The sequence below is a fragment of the Thermobia domestica genome, chromosome 10, assembly GCF_964235325.1.
Source record: "Thermobia domestica chromosome 10, izTheDome1.hap1.1, whole genome shotgun sequence".
Taxonomy (NCBI): Eukaryota; Metazoa; Arthropoda; class Insecta; order Zygentoma; family Lepismatidae; genus Thermobia; species Thermobia domestica.
This window is the reverse complement of record NC_137463.1, coordinates 88,437,356-88,453,001: the sequence shown is the minus strand read 5'-3', so window position 1 is coordinate 88,453,001 and position 15,646 is coordinate 88,437,356. Positions and strand designations below refer to the sequence as shown.

The window sequence follows — 15,646 nt, the reverse complement described above, 5'->3', positions numbered from 1 at the left end:
GAAGCTGTGAGTGGGATGTCAGGTGTACTATATTTGACTTCGTATAAATTTTAGGACATTATAATTGATAGTAAAATGCGCCCATGGTTGGAGCTGCCGAACGGGGATGTCAGTAAATATTACCTCCGTTCCTTTATTGATTGTGTTTTGGCACTTGAACTGAACCGGAAGCGGTAACACTTCTTTCAGCTGACGCTCGCGCAGGCGAGAATCACTCTGTTCTGTTATTATGTCGTACCTATGATGAGTGATATGAAGTCCTTAAATGTTATGTAACTTTGTGTGACGGCAATACAGTTGTTTCTCTTATGTGGTGTGACGAAGTGTCAGATAACTGTTTCTAACACCTACAGTACAATTTTTTTCAACTATTGGTTTGTTGACTGTTCTGTCATGGATGATGAACAATGAAAATCTGATAATGGTTGATATTGTAAACAAATTGGATATGAGATTGACAGACAGAATTCTAAATGTGTTCTCTTAAAATTTTCTTTTTTTTTTTTCTTCTTCACAATGTTATGATACTATAATGAATATACTGGCACCTTACGTTAATTGTAGTAGTGTGGTTAACTGCCACACCAGTCCTAACTGAAGCATTGTTAATAAATCGTATCTGAAAATGAATTTTTTTCAAAGTATTTAATATAACTAAGGTAAAATATTCATATATACATACATATTTAAGCTGAGCTTTATTAAAGGAGTTGAGTGGAGCTATTACTCTCTCTTCTAATCTGCATCCACCGGAGGTAAGTTTCTGGTTCTTCATTTCTTTTGTTTCCGTTTTCGTTTATTTTTCCGTTGCGCGATAGATTCCCTTCTCGATTCCTTTCGAGGTTGCTAGGACTTCGAATCAGGGATCAAGAAGGTGAGTTCAAGGGAGGTGGTCGTTACGTATTGGTAAAAATAAGACTTCCCTTGAACTAGGTTTTAGATTGTAGCAGTCGTTACACTGGGGAATACGGAGGATGGTCGAGCACAGGAATGCGCTTGGCTGCTAAAAACTGCTTCACAGAAAGGGCATTATGGGCAGGCGCCAGGGTTGGCAAAAAACGTTGTTTTTACTAAAAAACCAAAAAACCAGTTTTTTTTGGTTTAAACCAATTTTTTTTTGTTTGTTTGTTTGTTTGTTTTATTTAAATAATTTGCTCAATGTATTTATATTACATATGGCAGAAATAAGTTTGTTTCGCCTTGCTGTTATTATGCAACGACAGGGTTATGTTGGAAGGGGTCTTATAAGCTTAAAGCAGGATCCAAACAGCTTCCCGGCTTATATCCGAGAGAAATTGTCCTCCATTTGGACTCGAAACCGGGACTAATTGGCCACAAATGCAATGAGTCTGCCGACTCACTCACGAAGGACTCCTGATAAAAATACGTTGTACTGATCTTTACATACTTCTTAATATAATTGTCAATAGTCATTTCAGGACGAAAAGATAAATAGTTGCATAAGTGAAACCATTATACAGAATTACATATAAGTTGGGAAACTCCCGCGTTAGTCATTGGGAAAATCGTGTTATTCCTTTGCATGTAAAATCTAAGATCAACGTATCATAAGCAGTACGCTAAAACTGAGGTATTAAATTCCAAATGTAGATATCATACAATAAAATTAGAACGAAGTCCAATACAAGCTAATGTTAGAAGCTACGTAGGCAGTCGATAAATTTTGCCAATGTCTATCAATACATTTAGGCAACCTTTGCTTCTTTATAAAGCAACAAGCATTCAGGCAAGCAAAAGCATACAATTTGGCTTCGTTTCGTATGTTTAGGCTTAACATCTTTATGTAATACCGAGGTTATAAAGAAGGCTTTCGCTTTAAAGTGACATCCAAACCGCTACTTGGTTTACACATGAAAGAAGGGTTATGGTTCGACCGAGAATTGAACATGGGATACCTCGATTAAAAGGTGAAAAGGAGGTAAAACTAATGCAGATGGTTTGATATGTGGAAACGTCACCATGAAGTTCACACGATTTAAAGCATTTTTCGGTTTTTTTTTTTCCTTTTCTTTCTTTTTGGTTTAAACCAGCCAACCCTGGCAGGCTCATTGTCTTGGTGGAGGATCCATGCATCGTTGTTCCACAAATCTGGTCTCTTCTTATTCTTTCCCTGAGCTTGATTAGGACTACTTTGTAGTAGGTCTCTTTCAACGTTTGACCCTGAGGCACCCATTCCGTCATGATGATACCCCTGATATCGAAAAAAAACGATAAGCATTGCCTTCACTTTCGGCTTGCTTATTCGTGCTTTTTTCATTCTGGGCGATGTGGGAATCTTCCAGTGCATGGATTGACGCTTAGTCTCGTGGTCACATTGGAAAATCCATGTTTCATCACATGTAATGACACGCGTTAGCAAGTCTAGTTCTGCTTTGAGTCGTTCCATGATGTAACGGCAAAGGTCTTTCGAATGTCTGTCTGTTCCTGAGAGAGGTTTTTCGGGACAATTTTTGCACAAACTTTTGTCATGTCTAAATTGTCATGCAAAATTTGTCTTACTGTCTCTTTGTTAATGTTCGTCATGTGTGCGATCATCCGAATGCTCAGACGTCTGTCTTTCCGCACAAGTTCATTAATTTTTTGAACATTTACGTCCGTTCTTGAACTCAAAGGGCGGCCGGGTCGTTCATCATCTTCAACCTCCTCCCTACCTTTTGAAAATCATTTGTGCCCTTCGAAAACTCGCGCACGTGACATAACATTATCACCATACACCTCTTTTAACATTGCACAACATCCCGTCGGCGTTTTGTGTAATTTCACCAGAAATTTGATGTTAATGCGCTGCTGAACTTTACTGTTCACCATGATTCCGACACTACTACAGAACACTGTCCTCTTCATACAAGCCTGCAAAGAAAAGATAAGCTTTAGAATCATGAAACACGAGGTGGACAGTCTCGTTATTTAATTGCCACACCTCGTATATATATATATATATATATATATATATATATATATATATTTCGTATGAAGATCGGAATCCACAAGAGTCGAGAGAGTATTCCTCTTTACAGTGTTGACAGTAAAATTCGCAATATATAGTTTTTTGCTTATAATTTATTATTTTACGCTAATATTGAACAAAAATATTGAAGATACATGTGTCAGTAATATTTTGCTATTAATTTTTTTTAAAAATTATCGAAAATCGAGGTAATTTGCCAAAACGTTAGTTGGTTAGTTGTGGTTTAATAGGGATGTTAGCAGTTAGATTATCTGTTCTTGTCATGAAACAAAACGTCAGTTAACAATATAATGATTTTTTTCGTTGCTGTTCAGTATATGTCGTAAAATTCTCTGCATATCGAGCTTACTTCACGTATTTTAATAATCTCCATCGATTTCTTGAAAATATAAACAAGAGGAGGAGGAATATTTAATACTAAGAAACTTCTAGTTTTCAAAAGTGCTGGGAAACAGACCGTTAAATTTCTATGCATTTCTTTATTTATTTTTGAACAGTTCTTAACGAAACATTTTGCGTGTTATGGAAGTTGATATCTTCAGAATGAATGTTATATTTTCTTATATTTACATTGTAGAATATTCAGATTACAGCACTGACTTCGAGACTAGATTTTTCTGAAATAAATTTTTTGAGTGCCAGCTGTGCATATAATTAAAATTTTGTCTAAGATTTATTTTTCTTTAATCATATTTCTTCTAGCAGTCTGGACACTTATAGTTAACATCATGACAGATAGCAAGGCTGACAATGAAGTAAAGGAAATTGAGTCAAAATCTGAAGTGCCTAAAGCACAAAACAAGGATGAAGGCGAGCTCTTGGAAAGTAAGTTAGCACATACGCACGATATTGTATGCATCCTGTAAGTATCTAATACTTTGCCCTATTACAGCGTACTAGTAGTTTGACCAGACTTAAATGCACTTATATATATATATATATATATATATATATATATATATATATATATATACACTTTTGTACAAGCTATTTGAATAATAAAAGCATATTATTGCTTTTCTGCATTTAGAATAATTAAAAGTTGTTCACATTCCTTACTGTATGTTAATGTTTGATTATGCAGAAGTGATTGTAGTTTTACTATTCAAATTAGAATAAGTTCAAGAGAGAATTTTATAAGAAAATGAAATTCACGTCAGAAGCATTAAGTATACCAAATATTTCCTACTCGGTGATAACTAGTTACTGATCTACAAACAATATTTTCAATTATATTTCCTACCAAAAGAATTAAATAATTTTGATCCACATATAAAATTACATAAATATAATAAAGGAATTTAAAATAAAAATGAATGAAGGAAGGGAGTAAGGGTATATTCGTGTCAGATCTATTACTCATTATTTGAAGGACATAGCTATAGTGTTAAAGGAAGATAAACAAATCGTTGCGTTCCGATAATGATTGGTGCATGTGGCTAACTATATAAAACTTCTGTTATTAAGCAGTAGTTTTTCGACTTCCAACGTATATTACGCATAAGTGTCGGAAGTGTTATAGGTCGGCTTTGTCCACCTGGTAAGAGATATCAAAATGCGGTTTTTGCAATCTATTCAGGGTCTTCGCTTTATATCAGACTATTTTTTATGGTATTCACATTAAGAGATACTGCACCGCCACCACCGATCACGTTCTGTTGGACCCCCCAGCATGATGGACTATCATCCAGCATCGCAGTTTCTATTGCAGCAAGGTTCGGCACAAGAGAGACATAGGAATTCTGTCCCCACTCCTCCCTGCAAGCTTTTCATAGATCGTCCATGGTGCGCGCTGGCCGCGATGTTGAAGACTTCGCTGTAACAGCCCAAATGCGCAAAAATCCATTGGACTGACATCTGGGCTTTTCACAGCAATGTCATCAAACAGAATGACACGAATTCCTAATTTCTCTGCTATTTCCGGATAAAAACATAGTGATGTTCTAACGATATGGCTCGAAGCCTTGTCCATATGGATCATCAACTGGTTCGCGTCCATTCCATACAATTGTGGGATGTCTCTTTGGTAGATATGTGTCAGAATGAATTCTTGGAAGTATCTTTCATTCGCCTTCACGTTTTTGTCCACTTTGCGTATCACTAACTTATTCTTATATCCAAATCCTGTAACAACCATAAAGCCAAGAGGGAAACTTCCCCTGCACTGACGAACAAAGTTGCTGCGTCCCGTGCCATCAGTGTCACGGTATGCGATCGCCCAAATGTGACCACCAGCAGTGAGATGGATATATGATTAATCTATTGTGAGAACTTTCTTTCATTTGGAACTCGTCAGATACTTTTCATATGGTTTCCTGCAGTTAGTCTTGCGTTCGGTAATATGACTCGATAGCAGGTGGTGTACACGGGCCTTCCGCACATACTTCAACCTGAGGTGCTTGCAAATTGTTTTGTTCACACTTGACGGTACGAGGTAGAATCTGTGGCCCATATTACGGTGCGTCGAGGGATTTTCTTGCCACGCCAATCGGCGGATTCCCCTTAGCACTACGGATGTCACTTTGCTTGCAACACTTCTGGTGGTTTTCGTGAATGAATGTTTTGCAAGGGAGCCTGTTGTGAGTAACGGGCCACAATAGCTTTCGCAGTAGTCACTTACTCTCCCGACACTGTTTCACAATGCGTACATACGAAATCTTAGCATGTAAAAGGGCCATTACGTAACTTCCAATACCGGTTGATTTTCGGCGCCACTCACGCGCCTACAAGGTCAAATGCAACACTGTTCCCGCCAGCATAGTTCCAGCATGATACTGTCAAGTGGCTGCACCAAATTGAAAATGGTCGAATGAACAGCGAACAAACTTTTGTAGCCCTCCTCGCTGGTCTAGTGGCAATCGCGTCTGCCTTTGGTAGACGTGGTTCCAGGTTCGATTTCGCAGTCATTCACTGTAATTAACTATCAATTTCCTTTAGCCTAAAGGCTGTAATCGTGGAACGTTAAATTAAGAATTTGATATAATTTCATATGTTACGGTTTTAAAATCATTAATGATTTCCATTAAAATCTAAGCTGTAAGCATGTGATCTTGGTGCTGAATATGTTTTAAGCCTCTTAAGTCCTTGATAATGGATACTAGATAAAGTATCCGAAATATCGAATATTGTTTCCGTAGAAATACAAAAAGAAAGTATTTATTTTATTCTTTTAGCTTTTTTCCCCACTAATCGTGAAATAGCTGTAGTGTAGTAGACTGTAGTTATTGTCACGTTTAATTAAAAAATCACAATGAGATTCAAGGTGTGAAAAAATTCTGCGCTGTTGATGAAGCTGGCTGATTTTGGCTTATGGCGCCGGTTTGCTAATCAGTACGCCACACAGTTCTCTACAAACCAGCCATACATTTTCTTAATTACATTGAATCTACATCCATTTAGAGCTAGAAATATAGATTTTTTCTCGATTTTCTTATGTATTAAAATATTATAATTATGTTCCGTTAACGCTATGTTGCTCGCACCGTCGTTGAGAAATACATGTTGATAGAGAATATATATATCTATATACATTCTGCAGTTATACTGTTTATGATAGAGTATTTTATCTGATTGAAATGTTATTGCGCTGATAATACGATTATACACAGTATTAAAATTATAGAAGATTAATGTATAATTGAAAATAGAAGGTATCAACCGACTTTCCTTGTATCACATTCTGTGTAAGTGCGGGGCTGAGCTGGAAATTGAACCCAGGTCTTCTGCTTATTGTGTTGGTATGTTATCGTGTGTATATCCTGAATAGATACATGCCCTTCATTGTTTAGATCGATGTTCATGTAACGTATTGTGCTATGAGATGTTGAGACGCGATGTATCCTTTCAAATTCAGGGAACAGTAGTTTTAGACTTGTTTTGTGTATAAGAATCAGTATACGTTTCATGTTAATGTGTAGAAGAAAAATTGTGTGTACATGAAACATCCTATAGAGTAGCATGTCTCAACGCGGCTGAAACGAAGCGACGCGCGCAAGTTTCTTTGTAGGCTTCTCAGTCGCTGAAGCAGACTGGCAGAGACACACTTGGAAAAGTGTTTCAGCAGTGATACTATACTTAGTGTAAGGGACTGTGTAAATTCTGTATACATTTTACTCTTCCTTAAATATTCATACTTATTTCAAGGAACAGACAGAGGGAAACAAAAGTTTAAATCAATGACTACCTTAAGAATCGCTGAAAGTTTTATGGATACCAGTAATTCGTTAGGTCTTGGTTTCTGTTTAATCGCTATAACGGAGAATGACAACACCATTCAAGAAGCAAAAATGAGCCGAGAGGTTTTGAAGTATGTTGTTTTGTTATTATCTTTAAAATCGTTAGCTGATTTTGTGTTCGTTTTAGAGTGTGTTTATTATGTATTATGTAAAAACCAAATGATTACATGTATTGAACCAATTGGTATTAAATAGCATGTCTAAAATATCGTAAAAAATTACTATAAAGTTTTTTTTTTTTTTTTTTTTTTTTTTTTTTTTTTGTAATTAAAAGAAGTCACTTTTTATTTTATTCTCAAAATTAGGGATGGCAGATACTCCCTGTAGGAAATCGCGTTTAGTTTGCTGTACAGGGATGTAGCAAGTAGAAAGATACAGAGGAAGTAAATTATTAATTCAACATACTTATTGTATATACTAGGATTCGTCAGAATAAATTACTATGCTAATTAATTTAATCATTAAGGATTTTGTTAATCAAAATTAGGCCAACAAATGTTATACACAGGACTGTGATCTTCCAGGGTGCCTATTGGCACGAAAGTTACGAGCCATGAAAAAGTCATGAAATCAGAAAACGGCCATGAAAGTCAAGAAAAAATCACGAGATTTAGCTTTTGGGTCACGATTTTTTTTTAAATCTGTACAAATATAAGTATGAACTGGAAAACTTCGTTCTATGAAACTTCAAAATTCACCACCAAAAATGTGTATGGTCAGCTTTAGACGCTACCAAATCGCAAGCAAAGAACGCTTTTATCGCATGCATGAAAATTCGGTCTTGAGAATGTTACTAAATTTTATGGTTTGGGAAAGAATAGGTCATGAAATTTTATTTTGGAATTTTAGTAGTATTGCAAATTTGCAGTTTTCATCTATATTTTACAGGGTGTCTACTGGTCATGAAAGTCATGAAAGTCATGAAAAAGTCATATATTTTGCTTAGTGGTCATGAAAGCCATGAAAAAGTCCTTTATTTACCCAACTGATCATGAAAATCTGAAATCTCAGAGTATATTTTTATACTTCATACTTTTATACCTCATACTGCATGTACTGAAACAGTTGTATCAGGTCAGTAATTGTGAGAATTTCCCCCACCAGTTAGTGCTGGATAACTGGTACTTTACTGTCTTCCTAGCTGCTCCCCATTCCATCTTCTAGTATCTGTAATATAGAAACAACTTTTTACTGTCCAACTTTCTGATCTGCTATTTCTTTACTTCTAAGAAATGTAAATTGTGTATTTTTGGGCCTTTAGACTTATGCAAATAATATTATTCGTTTGAGTTTGCAGATTTTAAATTTGATGATCTATTTTTTTAAAACGAATTTCTTTTATAATTTGTTTTGTCTTTGGGCAGTTCTCTGAGTGCTTAATTTCAGACAAATTTCTGCTAGATGGATAATTATACTCAGAATTAAAACTTCAAATACAGTATAGAGTGATTCACTGGTAAGAGCAGGCCCGTATTTAGGTAAGTGCTATTCTGTGCTCGAGCACAAGGCAGCAGAATTTGATTCTTTAAGATTCACAATAAGTGATATTTAAGACTAGCAACCCGCATAGTTCCGTGCAAGCACGAGAAAATATGTTAATGTTTTTAATTCGCTCTAATTACAGTAGTTACTAATTAGCTATCTTATCTGAAAAAGTCATCCTCTCCTACCCCCACCCCAAGGGGTGACGATGAACTTGAACATCATGAAAACTGATATCGTTAAACTCAGAGACCTCGAAAACTATGAATTTAACACTAATATCGGTCGTTTTTGATTACTTTTAAAATCTCGCCCCCCTCCCAACCTCACTCCTAGAGAGAGGAGTATGACCTTGAAGTTGAATTGGATTAAAATGTTACTATTTATCTCAGCGACCCCTAAAATTATGAATACTTTGGAAAGAGCTTAAAAGTATATGACTAGCTTAAAAGTATATGAAAGTATCCACTCTATGTAAGCTAATATAATTTTTTACATATAAAGCTTTATGAAATGTTTTTTACTAAACTCACTATGATCTTTAATTATGTGATATTCAATCAAGATGTCCATTTTTGTGTTCACTTTTTTTAAGTTTTGATGTGATACTAGTATGCAGACCGTGAGAAAAAAAATATTTGTAAAAGTACCCTTGAAAAAAGAGAAGAAAGAAGGCATCAGACCCCATCCAGGATGAAGGTTCCATTATGAACAAATTCAGTAGGTCTTATCAGTATGTTTATGTACGCTAATTTCAAATATGACACGATGGAAAAGAATTGTATATTTACGTAATCAGTCTTTTCTTGTAAACGAAAATTATAAATTTAGAATTCAGAGTACATAAAATGCAGATAAAAAACCTAGGTGAATGTAACGGGACTGTTCACAAGATTTTTTTAAATCTATAGAACCTGGTAAGCCTTAAACCCATACTTGAACCGCAATTAAAAATTTGTTTACTGCCTTTTAAATTGCTCTTGCATTTTAAAATTAGTTGTCAGCTAATCGACATTATGTACATTAGACAAATAAGAACATAATGTGATCTTCATCTTAACCGATGCACCACTGATGGTAGGGGTTTATTATTACTAATGGTAAATTTTTATCGCCATGGTCATGAAAATTTGAACAAAAAGGTCATGAAAAGTCATGAAAAAGTCATGAATTTACTTTCTGGTATTCCAGTAGACACCCTGTTTTATTAGTTTAAACTTCGTATTTTTTTTTCAACACTGAGGCTATATGAGATATGGATCTATAGCTTAACACTGGTTCCAGACCAGAGGCATTCCCACTTGAAATAAATCCGTCGTTTGTACCAAAGGCAAAAATGTTAAGCACATCTACTAACTAACTATGCCACGAGGAAACTCATTCTGACGAAATTATTGCCTATAATTCAAGCCTACTATTGTTGGAGCCATATATGGCCTACGTTAATTAAAGCAGACCATCAACTGTCGCGTTATTTAAAAAAAAAAATAAAATAAAATAAGAAACTTAGCACTCTCAAGCATGCAAAATCATATTATAAAAAAGTAATTTACGATTCTCGATGTGGTTACCGAGAAGAAAAATGACATGATTAAACAGATTTAAAAGACAATGTAATAATTATAAAGTAATATTTTTTAGCCAAAAATATTGATTAATACAGAGTGCCTACAGTTTTATACACTCAGACACTTACGTCAGGTAGTAAAACCCTTAACTCACATAGATAAGTTCTGAATTTTAATGCGATATTTTGATATATGGATAAAGGTGTGCTTTTTAAAAATATTTGATGTATAAATAATTTTTATATAGTGAGATCGCGGTGAATGTAAACATGTGGATTTCAGGTTATGCTATATGTCAACATTCTATATAGTTTCAGTATTAAAAAGAAACGTTAGGCTACAAATAATTTCAAACCAAATAAATAAATAAAGCAGTCGGGGAAATCTAAGATAATATTATTGAAAACTAAATGGATATTTTTGTAATAAATAATTGTGTATTGAATTCGAAATCTAATAACCGAAGTTCACAAAGAATAGAAAGAAAACTTTTAGTATGTCTACCGGCTACAAAACTTAAGGATAGCGATTGGGTACCGTTGTTGTTGCGCACCGGAACCATAAGCCAGAGACAGGACATCAAAAACTTTTTGAGTTTTCATTTTCTATATTGTAAGAGGAGCAGTCAGGCGAAAACATGTTACAACGCATTACTGCCACTGTGTAAATTGATCACACTGGCGTTTGGTACAGACACTAACATCTTGTGGGCACATAGCCAACTCGCACACGCACACCAATCGTGCGTTAAGTGTGCTGCAACTCAGGTACGCGCTGTACATATTTAACCAATTCAGAAAGAAAAGAGAGGCGGTATGCGCTTTTTAACTTCTTAAAGACTTGGAAGACATGAAATTCGTAGTCGACAATGTTTGTGTACAGAAAAACATGAAATGAAGATGAAATCTTTCAGTTTAACGTCTCGCGATTGTGCCCGTTAGGCCAAGGGAGACGATGATTAAGGCAAATGAATGTTTATAGAAGAATTGGTGGAATGAGGATGGAGGGGAAACGGAAGTATCCCGAGAAAACCCACGGACACGATGTTGTCCACCACAAGCTTACTTGACCGGGGATAGAACCAAGCACCTCATGCACCAGAGGTAAGCCCTCTACCATTGGGCCACCTTGTTCCATAGCAAAACATGTCAAGTTCACGTGTACTGGGGTAGCGTTGGAGATTTCAAGAGAGACGTGTATCAGTGCAAAACGATATCGTGTTATTATTCCTGATGTTTGTGATTTAGGTAGGGAATTTTTCAATATCCTGCGATCCGATATCTCCACATGGTGATTTCCACATGTTTAGAGAGCTGAAGAGAAACGTTCGTAGACATTTATGGAGGGGGTTGACCGTCTTATTTCCCAGTTGGATCACTGTATTAACAGTTGTGGAAAATATTTTTGAGGTAATAAATGTTTAATAGTAGCTTTTGGCGTATGGCTTGTTTTCACTTGACTGTCTCTCATAATATAAATTAAATCGTGAGAATATGAAAAAGAACTTTAGTGTTACTATTCGTATCATTGCGACGCTAAGTACTTGAATATTCATTGTTGTAAAACTCAAAATAATGAATGACCACTTGAGCTCCGTCGTGGGCAAATAGTTAGCGAAGGCGCAAGAGACCCGGTTGAATTCACGGTTGAGAGCTCATGTCATTCAGATTCCATGTTTCATGTAGCCTTGATTAAATGGGATGCTAAACTCAAAATAAATACCAACTATAACTGTTTCGTAAGTGCATGCTGAAATGGTTCCATTACTTTTGAAATTGTACTAACAGTTATATAGGATATCATATTCTACATATTTATTTTCTTTTATTTTCGCAGATGCTGCCTCAGGAAAAGACAATACCGTTAAAGCATCAGAGACAGTGACAAACGATTGTGATAAGGAACTGGATGAATTGCTTGATGGTAAGAATTACTTATTCAGCGAAAACTTTAAGCCATATTTCTCAACATATCATGTTTACTAAACTAAGTAATAGTTGGAAACTGAACGCAGTGAACAAATTATTTTCAGTTATGGATAAAAGTTATATATAAAGTCCAATTTGAAGCACAAATGCACTTTCTCACGCAAATGTCATTACTGTTCAAAATGGCGGCCTTCAGCATCAATATCTTTCTGAGTACGAGTCACCATACATCGTACCAACGTGTCCAGTGCGATTTCAGCGCACACCACTTGAATCTCATTCCAAAGTGTGTCTAAGTTACGTGATTTACGTTTGTACCTTGATCTTTGAACCGCAGCAACATTCTCGAACTTCCTGTACCACTTAATTACCTGCTTCCGCGTTTTAAAGTTCAAACGTACGTCCGCCATCTTACAGTTACTTCCTTGCCACTAACTGGGTTGAGTAGCTAGAGCAACAATTCTGCTGCCACCTATTGAAGAAAGATAACATTACTTTCTCCCAGAAATTCAACCTTGTAGGACGGGAAATACGGTTTTTATGACGGTTCAAAGTATGTATACATTTTTCTGACGCACCCTGTATTTATTAAGCTATCAGCAGTTTTAAAGGACTTGAGCAGTAAGAATGTAAAACTAAGATATTGTGTTACTACAAGGCATGAATCATAATATTCCAGGACCGATTCTAGTACTGTATAACTGCTAAAGATAGAACATTATTTAGCATGTGAGACTAATGCTATCATATTCTTCTGTTGCAAGAGTTTGAAGATTTTATAAAGAGAGCATCTGTCCGTTCTAAACATCGGTCATCGTAGACACTCTGGTTTCCGTTGTCATAAATTGTTATATTGATAGCACCAGGTTTAGTCGCTTGTGACGATGTTATCCAGTAATGAGATCCCATTCCACGTAGTTAATCAACTGCGGAAAGCATTCGACTCTGAGCATCTTGCTTTTCAGTCAAAGAACGAGCCACAAACCTCTTATAATTTTTTCTCCCAAATCTTATTTCAGGATCTACCGAATCGTTTCGTATTTGATGTGTAATACAATTTGCATCATTCAGACCGTCTGACTGCAGCAGGTGGCGACCATGCACCACATTATGCTCTTAACGACTGGTTAACGGACCAGAAGTGTCTTCACATCAATCATGAAATCGGGCGTACATTCAAGTACATCCAACATTCTCGTGGTAAACAGCTGTGATAAACTTATAGGTCTCTGTTGCCGATTTCTGTAGACTTAAATCAAAATTTAATGTTCACGTTGTTCCATGGCAATGGGAACCCGAGTATCTACGATGACCGATGTTTAGAGGGACACAAATGTTCTCATTACCAAATCTTCGCATGTCTTCAGCTCCGTATTTAAAGTACTTTACGCCTCATGGCCCAACATATTTCACTTTATCCCCTTTATTTCTTCCTATTCAGATACGCGTAAGCAAAAACAACACAAAATATAAAATATATTTTGTCTCTACGATACAAGGTCAAAATATCTGCACTTTCAGAAGGAAAATGTTCTTGCTGTGGTACTAGCAGATACACTAATCATAATTTCAAAATTCAGCTTCGCAGTCAGGTCGTTTTCTGTTGCTTGAATAGTCAGGTGATTCAGGTTGTCCTGAGGTTAAGGGAATATGCGTCCCTGTGGCTCTTGCGTAATACAGGCTTGCATGTCTTGCAAAAGAAAAATATCACAGCGTTAATCTCACTGACAATAATTTTCTTTCATTAGCGTTATAGAGTATGAGCATCGGTCCTGGAAGCTTATTGTCAAACCATGCGAACAGTGTACTCTTCATTAGTTGAGTACTCAGAAGGGACACTAAACTCCAATGCAATCGAGTAGTCAGACAGAATTACTATTCGTATAATAAGGGGAAATCATTCCAGTAATAAATATTTGAATAAATTTTAAGAGCAGTGTTTTTATAAGATATGTAGAGAATTAATATTGTGTAATATATTGGAACACCTTAAAATCTCCGACATGGAAAAAACTTGAGACTATATTATTTCCTTCTGTCCAGCTATAGGCATCATAAATGCTATAATATTTAAGCAGAAATCGTAAAGAAATTTGATAACACACTAACATTTATGAAAGCTGGCAAATCAAGAAAGTAAGTAGAAATAAAAAAAATACGGAAAAGTTGAACTACAAGTGAAGTATGCTATCAGCAGAAATATTTAATTAGTTTTTTTTAATCATATTGTAACTTAATTTATTTTAAAAACTTTTTGTTTTCATGTTGTTAAAGGGTGCATAGTGGCTCAGTGATAGAGCGCTTACCTCTGATGTGTGGAGTCGCTGGTTCGATCCTCGGCCAAGTAAGTTTGCTATGCACAACATCATATCCATTGGATTTTTTCGAGATACTTCCGTTTGCTCCCACATTCTCATTTCACCAATTCTTCCATTATCATTCACTTGCCTTTATCATCATTGTCTCCGTTAGCCTAAGGGACTTAATCATGGGACATTAAACTGAAACCTTTCTCATGCTGTTAAAAGGGAATCATTAAGTAAGAACTGAATTCAAGACATGGAATTATTGGCTGTAAAAAATTGAAGATCAAAAGGATTTCCCTCTTAATAAAACGAGAAAGGAAGGTTATTGTTACAGAAACGAAAGTTATAATAATATGATTAGAAAAAAACATATTGGTATTACGAAATACTTTCGTAAATGATATGCATCTCTTCATAGTTAACATTTTACTTGTTTCCTGTTTTTCTCGTGTGAATTACCAGTTTTCACTGAAATGATACCAATTTTTTCTATTATTTTTTCTTAAATATTTCTTTAATTTTTTATTTATTTATTTATTGCCATACCCTTCTGGGAAATCTGTGGCTGTAAGTTTATGGATCTTCCTGTGTAAATTTTTGATTTGAGTTAGTTTTCACTTCGACATAGACGCAAAGCGCTTTTTCTTGTAGGGCCTCTTCATTGGGCCTAACACGTGAAAACAGGTGGAAAGTCGAAACTTTATCAGGTGGTACCTCCTAGCCGAACTCTTTTTTTGTCAAGTTGTCAGCTGCTGTGTGGCTTTGCATTGTCGTGCACAAGGACTATATCTCTAGACATCATTCCAGGTCGAGTGTTTGTAATCTTCCTCATCAAACATAGTAGCGAATTGCACCTTTTGGCAAGCAATGGATGAGGATAGGTCTACGAAGATTTAAAAAAAGAGAGAATCAACATGACGTTTCTAGCACTGGGGGTAGGTCTGCGATTTCGTGAGTGGTGGTGATGTTACTATTTGCAAGTACATACCCATATATGTGTTCTTTTGCTCCTTGCTCTACTCAAGCTGCAGCAACCTTCAGATAACCTAATTTTTCTGTGATAATATAATGAATACGTTCCATACTTATTCCAGTCGTCTCATTAATAAACTGCACAGTTGATTGACCAGAGATGTTC

The 15,646-nt window shown here is 35.8% G+C and overlaps 1 protein-coding gene across 5 annotated transcripts in view; it reads left to right on the top strand.

Moving 5' to 3' along the window:
- The window catches only part of Pex19 (peroxisomal biogenesis factor 19), a 51,362-nt gene that overhangs the window by 6,486 nt on the left and 29,230 nt on the right, over positions 1-15,646 (top strand). For 3 of the 5 annotated variants that reach the window (XM_081728206.1, XM_081728208.1, XM_081728204.1), the window contains exons 2-3: positions 3,692-3,814; positions 12,111-12,197. In XM_081728206.1, coding sequence (XP_081584332.1) covers positions 3,718-3,814; positions 12,111-12,197 — 184 coding nt within the window. In that variant the 5' untranslated portion in view covers positions 3,692-3,717. The remainder of the gene's footprint in view (positions 1-3,691; positions 3,815-12,110; positions 12,198-15,646) is intronic. The other 2 variants (XM_081728207.1, XM_081728205.1) reach the window with 1 other exon arrangement.